General features: G+C 39.1%; 2 protein-coding genes across 2 annotated transcripts in view; both read left to right on the top strand.

The window, feature by feature from the left end:
• LOC6618595 (high affinity cGMP-specific 3',5'-cyclic phosphodiesterase 9A) overlaps window positions 1-21775 on the top strand; it is a 107740-nt gene that overhangs the window by 35708 nt on the left and 50257 nt on the right. The window lies entirely within an intron of this gene.
• LOC6618598 lies at window positions 6994-9335 on the top strand. The gene has a single exon (XM_032726598.1). The coding sequence runs from the start codon at window positions 7361-7363 to the stop codon at window positions 9233-9235; it is 1875 nt and encodes a 624-aa protein (XP_032582489.1). The 5' UTR covers window positions 6994-7360; the 3' UTR covers window positions 9236-9335.

Genomic DNA, 21775 nt, shown 5'->3' with positions numbered 1-21775 from the left:
TTTTTTTTTGCACCTGTATAAAGTTGCGGCTTGCCAAACTTTCTACATTTCCTCGCCAACAAACAAAGGCAACTGCCAATCAAAACTTTGGCAGTTGTTTCTATTTTGCGGCTCTCTTCGATTAGGCCACCTCAACTATATATGTTTTGGCACTGAGAGAAAATATTTGAAACATTTTGATGTAATAATAATGATTACCTGAGCAACTAGGATTGGTAAATTAAAGTGATGACAACAGTGGCAGTGAACTTAGATACATTTATGGGTGTTGTAAATGGCCTTATTTTTATTTTTGCACTTTTCCATCGAATGCCAACACTGGACATTTTCCGCAGTGCCCTACGTTTGAGTGCTGCCAGGTGTAGACACGCCCCCTGACAGGTGGGCGTCATCAGATGGTCGGGAGCGGGGGCGGAGGGCGTGGTCGCGGATGGGTTGTTGGGTCGCATTGTCATAAACTTTCATCGCGGCTGCTAGTGCTGCCAGTGCTGTGGCACTGCTGCGACTGCAGGACCTATCAAGCGTGAATTTCCGTGCTAAAGATAATAAATGACAAAACCAATAAGCGAAAATACAGGAATACCACAAACATCCGTGGCATTATGGCGACAGGTGATGGACGAGTGGGAGAGAGCAGTTAACTTTCGTGTTGAGCAGCCGTACGTTGAGTGCGTACAAAGTTGCAGCAACTGGAATAGTTTGCAATGAGTGGGTGCCAGAATGTGTGTGGGGTGCACACATTGCTCCTCCCGAATTCTTCAATTGCAACCTGGCATACTTAGCTTTCATTGCCACACATTTTTCGTTTTCCACACAACCGCACAAATTAATTTTCAGCTGCGCTCGCATTCGAAACTTTTCCATAACTAATTTATTTAGTGAATTATTTAATTGTTGCCCGACGAAGCACTAAATTACAAAGTGCGTTTATGCAAACGTGGTTATTACCGGGAATAAGTTATGTTGAAATATTAAATAAAGATAAAAATGTTTCGAGCTATTAATTTTACAATAAAATATTTCTAATATTTACCTGAAATTACTGAGAGCAAAAGCACGCTTGACTCACCATTTAGCGAACCAGGCCAAATAGGCATTTGTGATCTTTAGCCAGAACCGCAACGTTTTCTTTGAAAACCAAGGACGACCACACAGCATATAATATATACATTTTATATTGTATATATGTATATATATATGTGAGTATATATATAAACGTATACATGAACAGCTGCCCTCATCTTTTCACATCAGCATAGATCTACATAAGTAGAAGGCAAAGGCCCGCTTCAAGTTAATTACATGCATCAAAAACAAAACAAAAATGGGGCCTCGACTCTGTGGGAGAAACATGCAAATTTTCTTGACAACGCCGCACACACACTCGCACAAGTTCACACATACTCACGCCCACGAGTGGTAAGTGTGTGTGTGTGTATGTATGTGAGGCGTCATGCTTACATTAATTTGTTGATAAATTGCGCAAAAATGAGAAAATAGGTTAAAAGCTCTCAACTGACGACAACCAAACCATAAGTTTCCCTTCTAAAAATTAAGCCACAAAAAAGAACCGACGAGAAAAATTATAAAGCGGAAGATTGAGAACGAAATCCGGGCAAAGTCGCATAAAAATATACTCTTTTTAAATGCGTACACAAAAAAAAAAAAAAATGTAACCTATTCAATGTAAACATTTTGAATACGAATGCTGTGCTAAAATATGGGCTATCATATTTTTGCAAGCAGCAATTAATTTTTTAATATTCTTTTTAATCAGTTTTTACGAGTCCTAGATTTGAGTGCGAACATTTACTTGGTTTTAACCGAGCTAAAATCTTTCATAGCCAACAAGACCGACGTTTGGGTTACGCTTATCTCTCTCTCACTCTCTCTTTTTTTTATTTTGCACAGTTGTTGGTATAGGGCTTTATTTTTGTTGTTGTTTTTTATAATGCGCGAAATTAGCAAAATAATAAAAATGGCACAAAACAAGGTCGCGCATAAATAATGAGAAAACAGCGCAAGTTGTTCGCTTCGCTGGCTCTCCATGTGGAGCAAACTGCATGTGGGTTAAGAGGTGGGTCATGCCGCTTCCGGGGGGCCAGCGGTGGGTTAAGGGTATGTGAATTATGCACTCGCATGAATTAATGTCGATTGTGGATTAGGCACTGGCATTTTATCCTTATAGCCGATGCTTTTCTTTCATTCGCGAGCTGTCCAAAATGCTTGTATTGAAAATTCAAACAAAATATTAGAAGTTAAAAAAAAGGGGTTTGGCATTTGTACTAATCGGTAGTAATGTAAGCAATTAAAATCCTTTTAATCCCATTCTTCTAACTGCTTAAATCATTCATAATCTTCACCGTACGTGAAGTACGTGCCCTGAAAAGTATGCTACCGAAGTGTTTCTGTTGAAGGCAATTATTTCATTGAAAATGTGTTGATGGTGGAAAGTGGCCCTGTGCAAATGGGGAAATGGAAAATGGCAAGTGGAAAAGTGTGGAAAATGGGTGATGGCAAATGGCATTCGGTACTTAGGTACTTAGAGGCGATCCCTGCTGTTCCATGCAATCCCATTCCGTTCCCTAGCAATGCTAATAAAATTTTCATATTTTACGCTGAAAGTATTTTACAAAAAAAAAAAAAAAAAAAAAATAGAAAAAATAGTAGCAAGCACAATAAGTAGCGAGATGGGTGCGAAAGAGCAAGGGCGATCGGAAGTCTTTGTTTAAAATGTCATTAGCTGTGAATGGCAGCCATGTTGGCATTTTAGCCATTTTGTAAATAACGTACGGAACGTCATGCAAATGCTAAAACCGCATTTGCATTTGCCGGCTGTCAACGTTCAGGCCACACCGAAAAAAGGGAAAACTTCTCATAAATGCACCCAACTACACCGAGAAACTAAATGGAAAACCCGCAAATGTGTGTAAATTAATGTGTTTTTGGGTAGAACTTAGGCATAAGTTAGCGTCACTTTCGAAATTTTATATTTAACTCATTATAAGCATCAAAAATAATTGAGTATTGAGCATTTTCTTTGAGTGTGAGCACTCGGACTTGTGGGCGTGGCATTGTTTATGTGAAGAGTAGAAAAGTTTTCCGAGAAAATGTGGAAAACCAATTGCTAGAGATGTCTCCACCTCCATTTGAGATGCGGAAAATGTAAGAGTATTTGGCGTCTCGCAGGTTGCAACTGATTTCTTATGCACAGCTGCATCAAGAAGTGCATTAAATTCGCATTGCATACCGCATGGCACACACACACACACACACACGCATAATGACATTGATTGTATGGGTGGAGGACGACTTTCTCTCCTCTCTATATAGAGGTGAGCTGCAGCTGTGTGGGTGGTTGTTGCTAAATTATTAAGCACCTTGGACGTATGCATGACAGAGATGGCCCCAGAAACACTCAAATTGAAAGCCATAAGCCCAACTCAATGAAGGCAAAATGAGCGGAGACACGGAGTAATGGAGCAAACAACTTCTCAGCCAGATTTTCTCGCAGGCGGAGAAAGTGGTCTTTTTAGGAACATTTCGATACTTTTAAAAGTGCATTTTTTAAGCAATTTTGATAGACATTTGAGGTTCAAATATTCGGCTTCTTTCGATCCCACTTCGCTTTGCCAATGGCTACTTCTCCCAGTTTTTCCGCACATCCAAATCAATTAAGTTCCTCGATGAGTTTGCCCTCTGAGGACCATAATGATTAGACAGCCCCATTCACAGGCACAATTACATTTATGGAGTGCAGTTCAACGACTTCCGTTCGCTTTTTTCTTGTTTATCCTTGAACGTGAAATCGCAATCATATACGTATCCATGTCCGCCTTCATTTTGTTCAAATAAGCAATCAATGTTCATTATTTATGAATGTTTGTTTACCTTAGCATTTTACGATATTTTCCCCTTGCTCGCCTTTCTTGCCCACATCCTTTATTTTTATATTTATTTTTATTTCCCTTTCTTACCTTCCCTTATGTTTCCTTGTTTTGTTTTCACACTATTAGCTGTGGCCTTTGTTTGCCTTGGGGCAATGGAATTTACTCGAAAGGATTGGCTCGAACCCTTTTGGGGGCTTAGCAACAGTTGTGCTCCTCCAATGGGATAAGTTCCTTCAAGTACTGGGTCTTACATAATTGAAGGGAGCTCCTAAGGTAACCAAAAACTATAAGCAAAAGATCTGCAAATATTATATTTGAAATGGCAAGAGAAAACAAGTAGTTACGTAGAGAGAAGTTTCAGGTCAATTGTTACCACATTTTAACCAATCGAAAGAAAGTTGTTATTCATGCCAGTATCATAAAAAGGTTTCAACTAAATAGCTTATTAAATTTAAAAAATTAAGTTTGCTACAGCATTGTATAATAATGGGTTTATCAATAGTTTTTCCAACTAATAGGCTGCATTTGCATTGTGTGTTTTTAAATATTTACGAGCAGTCTGCAAATGTGCCATGAAAAATATGCACGCTTGTCAACATAAGCCATAATTAAATCGAAAAGTTCTCTGCGTGCACAAGTATTAGGCAGTTTTAATTGTTAATTAAACTTTTATTTGATGTCGATACATTCCGATTGGTTTTTGTGTTATTTGAGATGCATTTGCATGCCGCTCAATTAGTGAGTACTACAATTAAACGACAAAATGCGACAGAAAGAAAGAGAGAGAGAGAGAGAGAGAGAGAGAGATAGAGAGAGAGAGAGAGAGAGCTGCAAACAAATTGCATTTTGAATGCAGTCCATGGCCAAAAAAACCCGATACACACACTTACACACGTATGTACATATGTATGTGCATGTGCTGGCGTGTGGAAATTATGGTTTTGTAATTGGCATATCGCTGTCTCTATCGCCAAACAGCTGGCCGTCTCTTTCAGCACGCTGGTGCGTGCGAGTGTGTAATTTAATTAATTTTATAATAGCCATGCCAGTTACACAACCGAAAGCAATAAACCAAAGTCAATAATATTTATTTATTCCATTTTGTTTAGCTGCGTTTTAATGAGTTTTCCAGTTTATTCCAGGGAGTTGCATTGCCATTCCAATAAATTAAACAATTTAGCGCCGATATTTGACTCTTGTTTGCCGATTAACGATTGACATTGAGCTCTATTCACAGTGAAATCAAATCTAGTTTGGGTTTAGCGGAAAAAATTTTGTAAAATACAAATAAACAGAAATTGATAAATGCAAATATTTGCAAATTTATTTCCGATTAAAATAAAATATTAAGTAAAGATTATTAAGTAGTGCTTCAGTTTGCATAGAACACTTGAAATTATTTTTAAATTGGTCCGTTTCAAATTACTGTATAACTATTAAATATGCTTTACATTTTCCCTTAGTTGTCCATCCTGCAATTGACCCACAACTGCTTTGCTTTCACATTTTGACCCAGAGAAGTTGCTTTGTTGTTCGATTCATTAGCAAAGTTAAAGTTAATTGCTGTCGAGCCAAGTTAATCGAAGTTTCCTCCGAAGTTGATTGATTAGTGGTCGTCGGTCGACAGCTAAACTAATTTTGAAACAATAAAAAAAGTTGGACGGCAAGCACAAGTGATAATTATTGGCCAGCTGTCTGTTTTATTTATTTTTATTATGTTTCACTACTCCCGCGTCCAATTTGCGATTGCTGATGCAGCCGAAATTCTCTTCCTTACTCTTCTTTTTTTTAACCTTTTTTGCAACATTAACTAACCCGGCGATGTTCGTTTAAGCCGGAATGCAAATTGACTTGTTTCCATCCTTTTCTCCGCCTCTCGTGGCGTCTCTTTCTTGCCATTTGCCATCTCTGTCTATTACTTCCTTGCGCCATCTATTATGTAGATGGCATAAAACGAAGAATGAGCCATCTCCTTCGTCTGGTTTCGTGGTTTTTTGATTTTCCCTTTTTCACCCGCACACTGCGTACCTCTCCTGTTGTTTCCCTTCCCTCTATCCACCCTTTCTACGCACTCTTCGTGCTTTTCCTTTTAGACCGATTCCGTTTTAACTGTTTTGCCTCTTTTTCCGCGCCAGCATTTGGCTTAAGTTTTGCAATTTTGAGCTAATACCTGCGACTAGGAAGCCGCTTTTCCCACATTTCTCTACCCTTGCCCTCTAGTTCTGCTTCAGTTTTTATCGTTTAGTTGGTGCTTCTTTAAGCACTGAGAGAAATTTTATAAAGTATCCGATATATATATACTATACTATATGTATTGATATAGAACAGATTGCACATTTCTCGAATACATTTTATATACAAGTTCTTATGGTTCTTATTATTGTGATCTTGGCTTGGATCTTCCGTTTTACTACCAAAACCATATATGCAGCTTATGTATAGGTGGACTATTTTAGTTTTCAGTGCACTCCAGTACTTCGTTGGCTTCCTCCTCCTGCTCCTTTGTTTCCTCTCAATGCAATTTAAATCCACGCACACGGCAACGAATGGAATGAAATTGAAACGGAACTGAATGGACGGACGGATTGGCCTATATTGAGATTTATTGTCTCATCGCTCTAATTACAATAAGGCAGTGCCTACCACTGTGCGTCGCAATGTCGCCATTCTTATTCCATTCTCAATTTCGAAGCCCGCACTCCTGAGCCCCGTGGCGAACGCCAAGGAATTCCATTTAAATTACTTTTTAATGTCCTGCTCACACACACACACACACACATACATAGAGACAAACAAAACCTACGCACACAGACGTGCTAGCAAATCCTGTAGGAAGGTTGAAAAATGGTTTGAAAATGCATTTAATTGAGGTCGTCCTTTTTTTTTGAAACTGCTGCAAAGGAATACCTGAATGTTGAATGGCCGAAGGGCAGAATTGTTTATTCAGAGATTTCGTTTGACTCTTGCTTGTTGCCTAACGATAAGTATATCTATTCGATTTCCCCATACTTGTTCAATTAATAGTGATTACCTTGACGCAGCGGCATGTTGGCTAAAAATAATAGTTTATGCCAGAAAGCCATCTAAAATCAGAAAACCAATAGCCAATAGTGGTTTAACTTTGAGAGAGAAATTTGGAATACCGTTTTGATTAAATAACTTTAACCAAGCTGGTATTAATTATTTTTTTCCTTAATGAATGCACACAGTTAGTTAAGCCCCTACATTATGATAATGACAAATACATTCGATATATGTATTAAGGCCAGTGCTGTTGGCATTGCTTTCGATCGAGTTACCATAGGGTTAGGGTTCATTTATGTCAGTGCTCTTGGCATCGTTTTTGATCCAGTCGACATAGGGATAGCAATCATGCCAGTCACACACACACACTGGCTAGCCAATATCTAAGACCGAAATTAAGCAGACATATTTTCTATTCGGAAGTACCAAAAAAAAAAACAAAAAACATGTCATCTAGATTCAAGTCGAGAATTCCGGAACGCGTTAGAAACTCGCTAACGGTACTGGATGGTCCAAACTCGCGGATTTCCCGCATCCGTGATGCCGCGCAACCAAATCGCAGTTCGCTGAACCGCTCCCATATGCCGCTGCCGATCAGCAACACGCTGAGCGCTCTGGTGAAGCCAGTGTCGCCGAAAGCTGTATTCAAGAAAACGCTAACGGAAGAGGAAGCGGTGATCCGCTCACTGGTGCGACGCTCAAAACCGCTGGCAGTACGTGGCAATCGTACATCCTTTCGGCGCATTCAGTTGGCTCACGCTGCTCCGATTGGCGATTCTTCCGTGCTATTGAAAGCCACCGATAGCTTTTGCAGCGCAGATTTCCGGCTGCAAAAACCAATAAAGGAGGCAATACCGCCTGACCCAGAGGAGGATCCTGCCGCTAGCAGGACAGCAAAGAGCCTACTGGATCTGGTGGCCGGACGAAGGCAACCGGGTATGGAACAAATGCGTTTCCTTTGCAGCGATCATCGGCTGATCAATGTGCCCACTTCCCTGATGTATCGCCATTCAAGGATAATGAGCCATTTGGAAATGGAGGTGCAGCCCATTCCGTTGCGATCCATTCGATCGGTGACGCTGCTTCGCGTGATCATGTGGATGCACAAGAAGACTCTATGCTCAAACGGAACTGAGAAAGTCGCCGAGGCGAAACCCACAGTTGAGACGTGCATCAGCGACATCCACGAAGGAAACGGATACGCGAGTAGCGAGACCAGCTGTCAAATCAGTGAGATTACTCAAGGTAATGCTCAACGTACGGTAAATTTAACAAGTCAGATTCTCGGCGAAAAAATCGAAAATGATTGCTCAGAAATACTGAAGAATATAGAATTATATAATGATAATACACCGATTAAAAGTGAAGATACCGAGAATAGTGGTGAAAACAATAGTGAAGGTGTTGATGAAGAGGCATATGTTACTAGCATTCAAGCAAGCGACTCCAAGGAATGTTTTGAAAATAACATGCAAAATCCAGAATATGTTATGGTAGATATGAAATGTTATGGTAACAAACAAAACGAAAATCAAAAAAACGATAGCTGCACAATTACAAATGAAACTAATGGACAGCTAGTCGTATATAATCCAAACATTCAATTAATTTCAAATAACGAAAGCACAAACAAAAGTAGTACAGATTGCACGAAAGATACAATTAATGAATTCACAAAAGTAAACGGTAACCGTCAAGTTGGTTTTGTAATTGCAAAAAAAATTACCGACATTGACAAAGACAATATCACAGAGATAAAAACTGGCGAAGATGAACTCATTATCGAACGTGAAATCTGTTGCTCAAGAAGTGCGGATAATATCGTAATTCATGCCAATGTGATGCAAAATTTTTGTAAACGATGTGGGATTATAAGGTGCGCAGGTGACAATGCCAACGATGATCAATGCGTTGCTGACTTGAATGAAATGAAGCGTTCCTCATATCTTTTGTGCTCCTGGGAGGAGCGATTGTTGGGCAACGAACTGTACCAGCTGGTGGAGATTATCCTGGCGTCTCATTACTTGGGCATCGAGTCGCTGACAATGAACGCCATTCATCATTTCTGTGAGCTAATGGCTCAAAGGACTCGCTCGGAATGCTGCCTGATGCTGAGGATCAAGACACGATTGGCGGGTGATAACCACTGTCCGTTGATCAGGGAGTCACTGTCGCTGGGATGTCACCGAAATAATCAAGCAGATGGGTCCGAAATTGAGAAGCAGCAATTCGAACCCAATAGCCGCATAGCCAGGATCTTCAGGAAGCACCGACCGAACGGACGGGCAGCTATTGGAGGTGGAATTGGTGATGGACTTTAAGCAAAAAAGCCTCGCAGTCGCAACCATTAGGACGGTTTCCAATCAAGAACATGAACTCATAACTTTTGGATTGTATACGCAATATACTTTTGTACTTTTATTGTTTCTATTTTCTCATTCCCTAATTTAGTGTGTGGTTTTACTGGTTGGTGCTTATGGTTTTAGCTTATTCACCCATGCTCGTCCCATTTATTTTTTACCATCATTTTGATGATTTATTTAATTGCGAAATAACTGCGAGGCCTTGGGTTGCAAAATGCTTAGAAGACACACGTCAGAGTCGATTAATCCGCTGGCAGGCGGCAAACGCAACTTTTTGCTCGATCAAAGCCGCAATAACGAAAAACATTCTGATTAAATATTGCACTGAAAAATATGCACTTAGCTCATTGCTAGCATTTAGATGTTGATTTGCATAAAAACATGAAATATATATATTTTTAATATTTTTAAATAGCAGCATAAAATATCTGTAAGTCAGTTATCACATTTTTTTCTATACATTTACATTTTTTTTTTAAGTCAAATTAATGCATTAAGTTTTAGGAGAAACTAGCATAAATACACACAAAATATTGCTTCAATTTGCGATTTGTTCTCAGTGCACCTGTGGCATAATTAGCTCGCCAAGAAATGGTTGGGCGCTGAATCGAGTGGGTGGTGAATGATGTGGACTATCTCTACAGGCGATGTGCGGCAATTAAGCGATAAAATATGCAACAAGCCAATTATGCGCACATTAAATGGCCACGACCAGCGCTTTTCCACCGTTTTCCCTCACATCAATGGGTCGAAGTTCAGGTAGTGCCGCATTTGTTTCTACCAACAACACGTTCTCCTCACCCAAATTTCACCACAATTTCTACAGTTTTTCCGGTTGCTACCTCTCCTTATGGCCAAAAAGTTTATGGTACAACTTGTTTGGCTTGCTGAAAAGGTCATGCCGCATTAATTTTAGATGGCATTGCCGCGAGTTTTCAAGTTTTTAGCGACTTTGCACATAAGCCGTTAAGCAGAAGATGCCATGAGGACATACCGAAAAAAAACCACAAAACAGGACACTGGCCAATGTGCCTGGCACCTCGAAGGAGATCCTTGCGCGTCTAACGTTTTTTTGGAAAAGTGGGCGGGGAAAACCAAGTTTTCTCTCACCGCCTCACCGTATGGCCTTCTGCTGTTTATGCCAACTTATCTGCAGTTTTCTTTGAAATTGCATTTTTACCTTGCGGGTTAATTTATAATGGCAAACTTTACCCTTTTGGTTGGATAACTTCAAGTTTTGTTTTCAAATTCGGAATGCAATTGAAGTATAGTTTTATTCGGCTTTTTGGGCGATTTTAAATGTCTGTTGTGTATTGTTATGAATCTTTTGGCATATTTCTAGAGTCAAGGAAAAAAAGCAATATATTTCATAATCAAGGAAGCAAAACATTATGCACAAGATCTTTTCTTCAAAAACTGAATATAAATAGTGACCATCTTTGTATAATAATTGTGTACATGTATAGCAAATATATATAGCAAATGTGTGCCTATTTTTTTCAGTACTAATTGGTAATGGAAAATTCCCTTACCAAAAATAACTTTTTTATATAGATAAACGTTCGCTGATGAAGCCCCAGTAAAATCCGACTTGGGTGAAGTTCAAGGACCCGATCCGATTGTTTTAATACGTAACTAAAATTATGGAGAACAATATAAAAGACGTCGGGCAATGCGACAAAGGGAAATTTAATAGACCTAACGACGCCATAATAATGAAGCTATGGCAAACACACGCCTGTACACACACGCACACATATGTATGTATCTGTGTGTGTGTGAGCGGCCATTTTTATTTCTGTAACACGCATACGCCCCGTGGTCTGAAATGTTGTTTTTTGTTTTTTTATCCAAATCGCGTGAGCACCTTAAATGCCTGAATTTATTCGTGACCCGCAGCAAAAGTAAAGAATGAACTTCGATTACTTTTCGTGGCAACAGGTTGATTTGAACCGCCAACAGTCCGTTCGTTTTCATTTCTATATCATTTGCTTCGTTTTTGGCCATTGCCGTTGCTAATGAAAATCCACACGAAACTTGTAGACAAGTTTTTATATACTCATTACGCTCGTAAAATGTGAGGCATATGCCTTTCTGTGGAGAAGTTAAAAGACTTTTACATCATCTTGGGATCATTTGATTTAAATAAAATTTGTACATTTCTACCTGGCCACAAAACACACTTCAGAATGTGAAAAAGTGTTATAAATCATTTGATTGCAAAGCTATAGATGCCTTTTATTAAAGCGTTCTTACTAATGATTTCGATTTCGATTTCGTTTACTCCTGCACTTTTCCTAGTCCTTGTATTACTTCATCGCTTTGTGCCATTTTCTGCAATTTAACAGTTGATATTTCTCGTTAGCGGTAATGTATAGCAAGTCGGTGCTATAACTACCCCCGATAACCCCCGGCTTATTCCCGCCACCAAATGCCCTTAAGCCGCAACTTTGATAAAGGAGAAACTTTTGTCTACCGCAAGCAAAATGAAAATCGTCCATTGAACTGTGGGCTTGGCCCAAGTCACCACCATCCAACAACCCATCCACCCACTCTGTCATTTAATCCATTTCAAAGTTTTCTGCTCGGTTCCGCGCTCGCCACATTCAACAATGTTCCGTCTGTCAGCGCAGCGAGTTCGCTTGATTCATCAGAAGACATGGCCTCGCCTCGAAAATCGTGTTGGCTCCTCTGGGAAAACGGCTGTGGAAGAAGTGGGTTGGAAAATGGGGTGGAGGAATTCCCATTAGGAATCGGCGGATTATCCATTTTAATTGATTAAACACAATGGCGAGATTTGGCAAGGGAAATGCGTGGTTCAAATTTTAAACTGTGACCGCAACGAGTCCAAATCCCTCGACAATTTTCATTTCATTGCGTAGATTGAAGACTAAATTCTTTGCTAATCTTTTTACTAATCGCAAATGCGTGAAGGTTGTGTTGTGCATTATTTATACTTAATGTTTCATTTGATTTAAAAATGTGCAAAAGTAAGCGTGTAAAATAGATTTATTTCATTTACTCACAAATAAAATGAGCACTGGAACTGCCTTCTTAATCTGATACGGACTGTATTGTGCTGTTTGTGTGATTAACGTACAGCAAAGCTCATTCCAAATGATTTATTGAGTGCTGTCTCCTCGCCCGCCGTTTTTCAACCCCCCAATGATCATTTCCATTCAGTGGCGCACATTGAGTATACGCCCCGTGTGACCGCAGCACAGCAACAATTGCATATTGTACTTAATATGATGAAAATATGTACGTATGTGGATGTTGGGCGAAAATTATGTACATAATGAGGGCGGTCGAGTTGAGTTGAGTGGCGGGGCATAAAGTCGTAGTCATTGTTGAGCCTGGCCAAGTGGCACAAATGGAAGCAGTCACTCAGTCAAGGAGAAGTAATGGCAATAATGAAAATAAAACAACAAACAATGAAGAGCAATAACACAACAAAAAAGAAAACAAAAAACGAGAATGAGAATGAGAGAAAAAAACAAGAGAAGCCAATCAAACAGTCAGCGGTTGTCAATTAAACTTAATTATGTTGTACAGACGAACACACAGGCTTTGCAAGATGTCGTGGCGACTTGCCACGACAGCAGCTTTCCACCACCCAGAGCTTGCCACGCCCCACGAATTTCGACGCCTCCCACTTTTTGCCCGTTAAAAATTGTGTGTAAATTGAAAGCTTTAACAAAACTAGTTGAGCACAACAAGGAAAATGGATGGAAAAACATACAAACTGATTTGATTGCGTGGACGCGGATTTAGCTGAAAGCACTAGATGATTTCGTTAGTCGTACAGACGCTCAAAAATGTTTCATAACTGAAAATAATAGCTATCTGCACTTATTAAAAACTATCTTTTCTACAAGTAGGCATACTAATAGTTACAAAACTAGCATTGAAAAGACCAAAATTAGTTACAATCGTTTGTATTGACAAAGCGTTTCTAAATTGGCAGCCCTTTTGTATTAATTTTCCAATTTACTCCCCATTCTGCCGCTTGATCATTTCTTAACTCTTTTGGTTCTTCCTAGCTTTTCCAAACCATTCAATAGTTACCTCCGCCAACAATAATCGCCTGCCTGTCCAATGTCCTTTTTTTTACCACCCCCTTTTTTTATACACCTCATCGTCTGTGGAAAACCTGCAAAAGGACGACTCGCATTAATTAGGTGTGGGTGGAGTGCAAGTAGGATAGGACTAAAGTGTGCCGAGGAATGAAATGCAGGGAAGCGAATAAATAATAAATGAAACACACAAATCCAGACGCATAGCCTCATATGCATTTTACATGCGATTGGCCACTAAATAAATAAATAAATTGATTTTATTTTCCCCATTTAATTGTTACACACGTATGTGGAATATGTTGCCAATATGTTTTTGATTTATTTATTTGAATGCCTTCTTTCAGGCAGAATAATTGCCGTAATTATATTTATACATTTGCGTATTGTTATTGCGATTTGAACTATAGAAACTTAATAAGCGTTCCTAATGCAAAATAGTGTTCAACATATTTTATGTACATAGTGCTCGAGCTATTTTAAAATAATCTTTTTAAATTTGTTTTTAATAATTATTTTCCTCCGCATTCAACGTAATTTACAATTTGTATGTAATTTCCATTAAATTTCATAAGTCTAATCAAGTTTTTCCCCTCATTTTTTCTCTATATTTTTCACAGGTAAGCACAACGATTCGAGGAGAAGACAAATAACAGCACAAGTATGAATCGTTAGGGCTCCGGGGCTGGATGAAGTGTCAACCTAGTTAAACATCCGACGCTTATCCTTCAGAGGAAAAGCACAACCTCCGCCCAAAACCCCAAACCACGCAACAGATTTCCCGTGGAAGGCCACTTTGTGCTGCCCGCAGGCAGCTTCCTCCGAATTAGCTGCCAAGCAAAAATTGACGTTTATTGTTTTTAGAATTTTTATGAGCTCCACTCGAGCGGCAAAAAAAAAGCACAGAAATAAGGACGAAAAAATCGTACGACGTAGGGCGGTCTGTGGAAAAGCCAGAGATCAATAGCCGAAACGCTTGGCACGTTCGTCGTCGCCAAGTGGGCACGAAAAGCGTTTCACCAAATCACGCATACGACTGGTTGGCAGTACAGTGCGTTCTATGTCTATTGTTGGAAAGTGTGTCAATTTAATTGCGAGCGAAACGAGACTGGGTAATTATGATTTGTGGATAACATCGAGAGCGACTTGCTCGACAATCAAATCCGACAATTATCTAAAGTGTTTACACCACTTAATGTGATTATATTGTACGATATTCACTTGGTTGTTGTTCATTCAATTTTAGGTATTCTCCAACAATTTTTAATGATTTTTCTTTTTTTTTTCAAATAAGATAGTCTGACTATTATCAGATAGACTTATAAATTAATAATTTGGATCTTCGATGAGGACTGTATGTCCTAGAATCCCTTTCCAGCTGAAGGTTTTTAGCCCAAGTTTTCACAGCGAAGTATCACGCATACGCAGTGTGTGTTGCGTCGTGTGAAAATCGTTGCCTTTTTTTTGGGGCCAGTCGAATGCACGTCTTGGCCTTCGTTGGTCTAACGAAGCGGCAGCAGCTTTGATTTAGTTCACTCAGATACGCACATACACATATGCACACAGAGTTAGAAGACACGTGGATTTGTGACCTGAAATTATATTTCATTTTTATTTGCGACTTCCACTGAGGCAAAGGCATAGGAAAAAAGAAATGAAGGAAACCCTTTGCCTCTGCTGTTTTTTATGATTGTCTTGAGGATTTTCGTTTTACATTTGTATGAATTTTTAATATGCCAAGGAATAAAACAACAATGCGGGCCAAGAAGCCAGGAAAGCATAAATATCAAACAGCCAAAAGCGAAAAGAAATCGGAATCGGAATCAGCATCAGAATCAGAAACCGTCAAAGGCGAAGCAGCAAATATAAAGATAAAAAGGAATATCAAGCCAAATAAACCTTAAGGACATTGTAATATTAATTCAAACGGACATACACAAAAGTCAGGCAAAAAAAAAAAATAAAGGGAAGCACACATTCAGCAACTTGAAACGGTCTTAAGGCATTCGTCCTTTTTATTTCTTTTGTGGCTTATAAATGCTACATCCACACAAACATACACGCACACGCTCATAAATTGGAATTGTATAGAGGTAAAAATCTGCTAGAAATTTCACAAAGTAATACGCCGACCAAAGATTATCAATGGGGAGAACTCTGTGCATTTGAAAATGAATCCAAAAATCCCTGTAAATTTACAAAAAAAATTCACTTGCTGTCAAATGAAAAGCTCCGCTTGGTTTCCTTGACAAAAGGTTTCACATTCGCCATGAGCAAACAGAGATTTTAAATGCCTCGTTTATTCCCGAGAAAACCGAGGACAAGAGGACCGAGGATAAGAGACAGCACAGAAAATTCCTTTATTATTAGCCAAGCAAAATGTGTATTTAAACGGTCGTGTTGTACTCGTACATCATATATATATATGTATATTCTCCACTTGATTTCATTTATATGTATTCAGCTCGCGAATGTTCAGCAAGTAAGCGAATTTTAATTGCCTCTATAAAAAAAAAGGGCGAATGGCGGGCAAGAATGTTTTGTGGCATTCGAAAAAAGCATGGAAACTGGCTCAATTGTTGTTCGCCTCTCTTGGTTTTTTAAGCTGCTAAGAATCCTGCAAAACTTTTACTCAGAATAGCTGAAGCTTTTCAACTCTAAACAATATTGCCCCATTATATATTTTATGCTGCTAACCAAGAATAGTTTCCATTTCAGCGATTATGTTAGACTAATTGCAGGTTAAACAGGAAATTTAATCATCAGCAATTGGTAGATAGCATACATTTAGGAATTTATTTTCCACATTAAAAACAGCTAAAAGCGTTTAAATAACACGCTAAAAATGCTTAGTTGCGTTGCGTTTAAAATGAATACAAATTTTCAGTATGATTTCGGTTTATCTCTGAGCACTAGACGAGTTGCCTTCGGGGCAACTGATATGGGAGTTTGGTATCAGGAGTCTGCTCGTATCCTTGCATAATAGACACATGCTCGCAAGGAGGACATTGTTGCCAAAGTATGCAATAAGAATAACCATTTCCCCAGACGCTTAAACTGACCTTACTCAAGTGCCAAACTCACACACACACATCGAGAGGGTGGAAAAAGTCCTTGGACTCCACTGCCAACAACTTATGTTTGCCACCCTTTCGTCAAGGTTTTCCTTTTGCTTTCCCAGTTTTTCCATCTATAAAGTTTTCAAGCAAGATGGACTGGAAGCCATATTTTATTATTTACATATCCTTGGTATCCCCCGATTAACATATGCTTAAAGTGTGCGTGTCTAGCAATAAAAAAAACATTTCACGGTGGCAGTCAAATTAAAGTTGCGCTTACTATTAATTATATTTAATATAATTGCATTTTTTATTAGTCTATTCAATGTTATTGTTTCATGACCACCTTAATCAACTCTCATGTTCCATTTACATAAATTATGCTGTGCTGCCACGCACATATTTTTTTTTTACTATTTCAATGTTATCTGTTAATCATTAGTCACACTCACTTATATATGAAATCCACCTGTTAAAAAGTGTCATATATATTTTATATATATTCACTTATTAGCATAATTGAAAAATCAAATTTAAAATCACATTGCAATGCAATTATTAAAATGTGTAATGCAATGAGCTGAGAATTGGTAATAAAATATTGCGCTTGGTGCATTTTTTGTGTTATTTGCAAATCATAATGTATAAAAATAAAATCAGTTGTTGAAATGAGTGGATTTTCACTCTAGTTTCGCTATTGCGTTAATTTCAACTGACAACCCGCTGTTGATGGTGACACATTTATGGCACACATCACGCACATTTGCGGCTCCTTTGGGTCAAAGTGGCTTGTCGTTTGCATCCAGCTGTGCTTTCCCCGTTTTTCCCCCCGACAATTTTCCGTTCCCTTTTGCCTTTAAAGTTGCGGTTTTACCACTGAAAGGAAATTGAAGGCGAAGCGGTTGAAGTCTCCAGCTGCGTTGAGTTTTCGCCATCTATTGCCAGCAGACCTTAAAGTCAACCAGACATTTTTTTCAAGGACCTGAACGTGGGCGTGCACTTGGGAAAATAATATATTCAAGTAGTAGAATTAAATAGAAAAATATTAGAAAATATTAGAAAACTATTTATTTATTTCTTATTGTTTCTTAAGCTTATTTTTCCGTCGGCTGAAAGCCAGCATTTGTTCAACAGCAACTAGAAGTGCTTTGTGGTCCAAGTTTACTATAACTTTTAGTGGCTCGCTTTTCTTCCTTTTTTTGGGGGGAGGAGCTCTTGACGTCTCGCAGCGAATTGATTTTCCATGTAAGCACATTAAGAGTGTTTTCGCAATTTGCCTGTGGCTCAGTTAGTCAGTTCATCAATCAGTCAATCAAGCCAGCCAGCCAACCAGTCAGTCAGTCAACCAGTTCCCATGTCTGTTATTACAGGACAACATAAAAACTTGTGTTGCTGGGTTGCATGGAAAATCGTTTTTTCACCGCACAAGTGTATGTGTGTGTGTGTGTGTGTGTGTGTGTGTGTGTGTGTGAGTCCCATCAAGTTAAATGGAGGATGGTAAAAGACGCAAAGTATTCATTTCATTTTACTTTCGGTTTCTTGTCGAACTGAAAAACTGTAAAACAATCAAAAGGACATAATTGAATTGCATAACTTTTAGCGACTGTATGCCTTTTTCGGTGGGCAAATCGGGGAGAGAAACGAGAAACGGAAGTGAAAAACATCCCTGTCTACCGCTGAAAACTTTTGTCATTTCCATATCCCCAACATATCCGCGACTGTTGTCAAAGTTTGTCTCGAAAATACACGACAAGTGCCAGGGAAAACATTTAAAAATACTGCAGTTTTAAAGTTTTAATTGCTGGAAATGTTTCGTTCGTATTTATTTATGTTTATTTTGAACAAGTAAGTAGTTCGCAAAATATCCATCTACTTTTATTTTTACTTACTTGGCTGTTAACATTCCAATGAATTGAGTTTTCTGGTTTTCCATTGTTGGTCTTGAACAAAGGATATTCGTTAGTATTCAATGACTTAATTATTTGTTATACCATGCTAGCTTAATAAATCATTTAAAAATGCGTAGGAAAAACCCCTTAATCGAATAAACTAATTTGGAGCGCTCAATCCTTCGTGGGTATTTTAAAAACCACGTTTTATGTTTAATTAATTTATCCGCCTTTCCTTTCCTTTTTTTTTTGTTTTTTTTTTTTAACACAATCCAATAAATTTATACGCCACCACTAAAAACCACTTAATATGGTTAAGCCCCACGGGGCCATAGCTATTTTTACTCCTTTGTCGATCTTTTGTCATCCATAATTGAATGAGCAGCGGCAACTAGCTATCAGCGAAAGGAATGGAATCTGGCTACATATATACACAGATATATGCAATATTTATTGGCGGCAAACAAGGTAGAATGAAGCGTGTATGTTGACCCGAATCGATTGTATAGGATCTATATTGAATTTCAAGTGTTGCATTGTGCATTGTGCATTGTGCATTGTGCTGTTACGATTTTTGTTTCGCCTTCTCCGTGCAATTTTCACGCTCTTGCGCTTTTCAGTTTTTCGGTTTTCGTAACCTCTTCGTTCCTCGCTTATCATCTGCCCTTTTTTTGCCGTACTTTTTATTTCAGTTTCTTTTTTGGTCTGGGTGTTTTATTTCATCGCCCTTAGCGACAATGTCGCTGCAGGATATTGTGCGTTAAAATCTGTCAACAGAAATTCAATTACATTTTGCACTCACTGCTGTTGTTATTATTATTGTTGTTGCTGTTGTTGTTGTTGTGCGTGCCTCGTCTACGTCGCTTTCTTTGCAGCCGTCTCGCTCGCTGGCCGGCTATTGCCATCTCTGTCGTTGTCATTGTCAGCTTACAACTGTTACAACATGGCGGCGGGTTGCCTTTTTATGGCTGCAACTGCTGTTCATCTCCTGCCTCGTTATGCGCCTCCTCATCCGCCTTCATTTGCCGCGTCTATCCCCCTTTATCCCTATTTCTTCACCCTTTACACGGAGAGAAAATATAGGTTAATCTTAGAGTCCATTCATTGGACATGCGGAGAAATCTTAAATAAACTTTCTGAGATTGCCAAATAAGTTTTGGAAAATTCTTTGATTTTGATTTTTCCGTGCATTTTGGTCACATTGCTTAGTGTTTTTAAGTGCTTTCTGTTTAAACATCGCCGCAGCCGTCGACAGCGGGATTGAGTCATGGACTCCTTCACTTTCTGTCTCTGATTCTCTGCCACTCTCCCACTCTTTCCCTTGCTCCCGAGTCCTTGGAGGCGACAGGACAAGTACGACTACCACTACCACTACAACTACAACTACGACTACGAGTACAAGGACAAGTACAAGTGGCTGACACGAGCGGACAATGAATCCGTCAAGTGCTTGGGCGGCATACAGACATTTAATCTCTCTATCGATTTACCACAGATCTCAGATAGCGAGCAACATTTTGTTTTCGCCAAGTGAGACATTGCAGTTCGCAGGATGTGTGATGATAATCTCACTGAGTCATTCATGCAACTAAAATATTTTATGATTTGTTATACCTTGTGAGTATGTTTATTAAAGTATGACAACCAGTTTTGGGCGAAGCAACTTTTAATTCCAATCTTGAACTTTTGAAACACTCAAATTAGCACTGGTTTTATTGCCAACTTTTGAGTGAGCCAACTTCTTTGCGCCAATTGTATGTATTTGTTGTGTTGCAAGATAAACGTTCCAGCGACTTAAAACTGAATTTGGCTTAAATGCTGCCACACTTGCTACCCGACCTTTCTTGGCCATACTTTAAATTAATCCGCCATTTTCAGCTGACCCCACCGCCAAGGAAGCGGGCAAAAGGGCGAAGCTTAGCGGTTTACAGCCTTATACGCTTAGACATACAGCCAGTTAGTTCGCCTGCGATTATTTCCGCTAATAGCGAACAATGCATTTTTTAGCGGGGATTTGGTTTTGGATTACACAAGGAGAAGACAGGTAGGAATTCGCCCTCCGACGATGACGACGCTGTTCCTGTTCCTGGTGGAGGTGGTGGTGGATCGATGGTCGATGGTGCGGTATATTGTGATTTCCGAGCTGCTATGCTCTATGGCCTTAATCGATTTTACTGCATTTTGCCTAGCTGGATTGCCAACTAAGAGGATTTCGCCCGGACTTCCCTCAGAGCGCTCACAATTCGACGGTCAATTCAATCACTGCCAGGGAATTTGATTTTTAATAAGCTGAAGCGCAATACAGCTCTGCCTTTGGCCTTTGAAGAGGCGTTAAAGTCCATCAATGACAATGCCGATTGAAATTATGGAAAAGCTAGAGAATCACACAAACAAATCCTGGAAAAATTGATGACATGGTATTCAAAATCAAACGAATATTTAAAATCTCCTAAATGTATTTGTAATCCAAGTTATTGAATTTGTGAGATGAGATTTTATTTAAGTAACATAATAAAATATGAAATTTATCTAAAGTCAGGGGAAAACAAAAATATGCTTGACTGCAATTTTCTCGGAAGAAACTTTTATCCGTAGCATGACCTTAGATTATAATCGAGTCACAAGGAAGTTCAACTGCAAATTAATAATGAGACAGTTAGCCCCCTTTTAGTTTGCTAAAGGCTTAGATTGATAGATTGAACAATGGCCAGAAAGGATGGTGAGAAGGTCAGGGGGGGTAGGTGGTGCTGGGAAAATTCAATGAAAAGTTAAATTAATAATTGAATTTCAGTTTGAGTTAGTCCCTTGGCAAAGTGCTTAAAGTTGGGCCGTGGATTTGTGTTCACACTTTGACTTTTCCACACCGCTTTCACCTTTTGCTCGGTGAAAATGGGGGAAAGTTTTTAATCAGTTATGCAAATTTGTTCTTGTCTTCGTCACAGCTCTTGGCCAATTTAATTGGCTTTCCCCATTTTGTGAATTGTGCAAATATATACACAAGGTGGTGCGGTACATCGTTCGCCAATTAAACATTTTTGCATTATTCGCCTGCAAGTGGCTGGCATATTGATATTGATTTTTCATTGCCATTTCATTTTTTTTCCACCACTTTCCGTTCGCTCGCTCTTATCAAATATAATATTTTATACATATTTATGGGTAGATTAAACAAATAGCGCCAACGAAATGCAACTGCATTCGGCCATAAAGCATTTTAATTGGAAATGTCGTTGAGCGGGCTTAAATTAAATGCAAGGACTTATTGATCTAGTGCAGGATGTCGTGCTCGTCCGGTGCATTTTGTGCCAGCGGTACGATTATCCCAGTTATCCACCGCAATTGCCGGTTATCATCTGCAAGTGCCACAACTTGAGTTCCGATGTCCTGCCGCAGCTGCAGCTGTCACATCTTGCAGCTGTAGTTGTAAATAGTCCTGCGAAATGCGCTCTGACATGGATATGTGTACGTGTGTGC

The sequence above is a fragment of the Drosophila sechellia genome, chromosome X, assembly GCF_004382195.2.
Source record: "Drosophila sechellia strain sech25 chromosome X, ASM438219v1, whole genome shotgun sequence".
NCBI lineage: Eukaryota > Metazoa > Arthropoda > Insecta > Diptera > Drosophilidae > Drosophila > Drosophila sechellia.
This window is presented reverse-complemented; position numbering and strand designations above follow the sequence as displayed.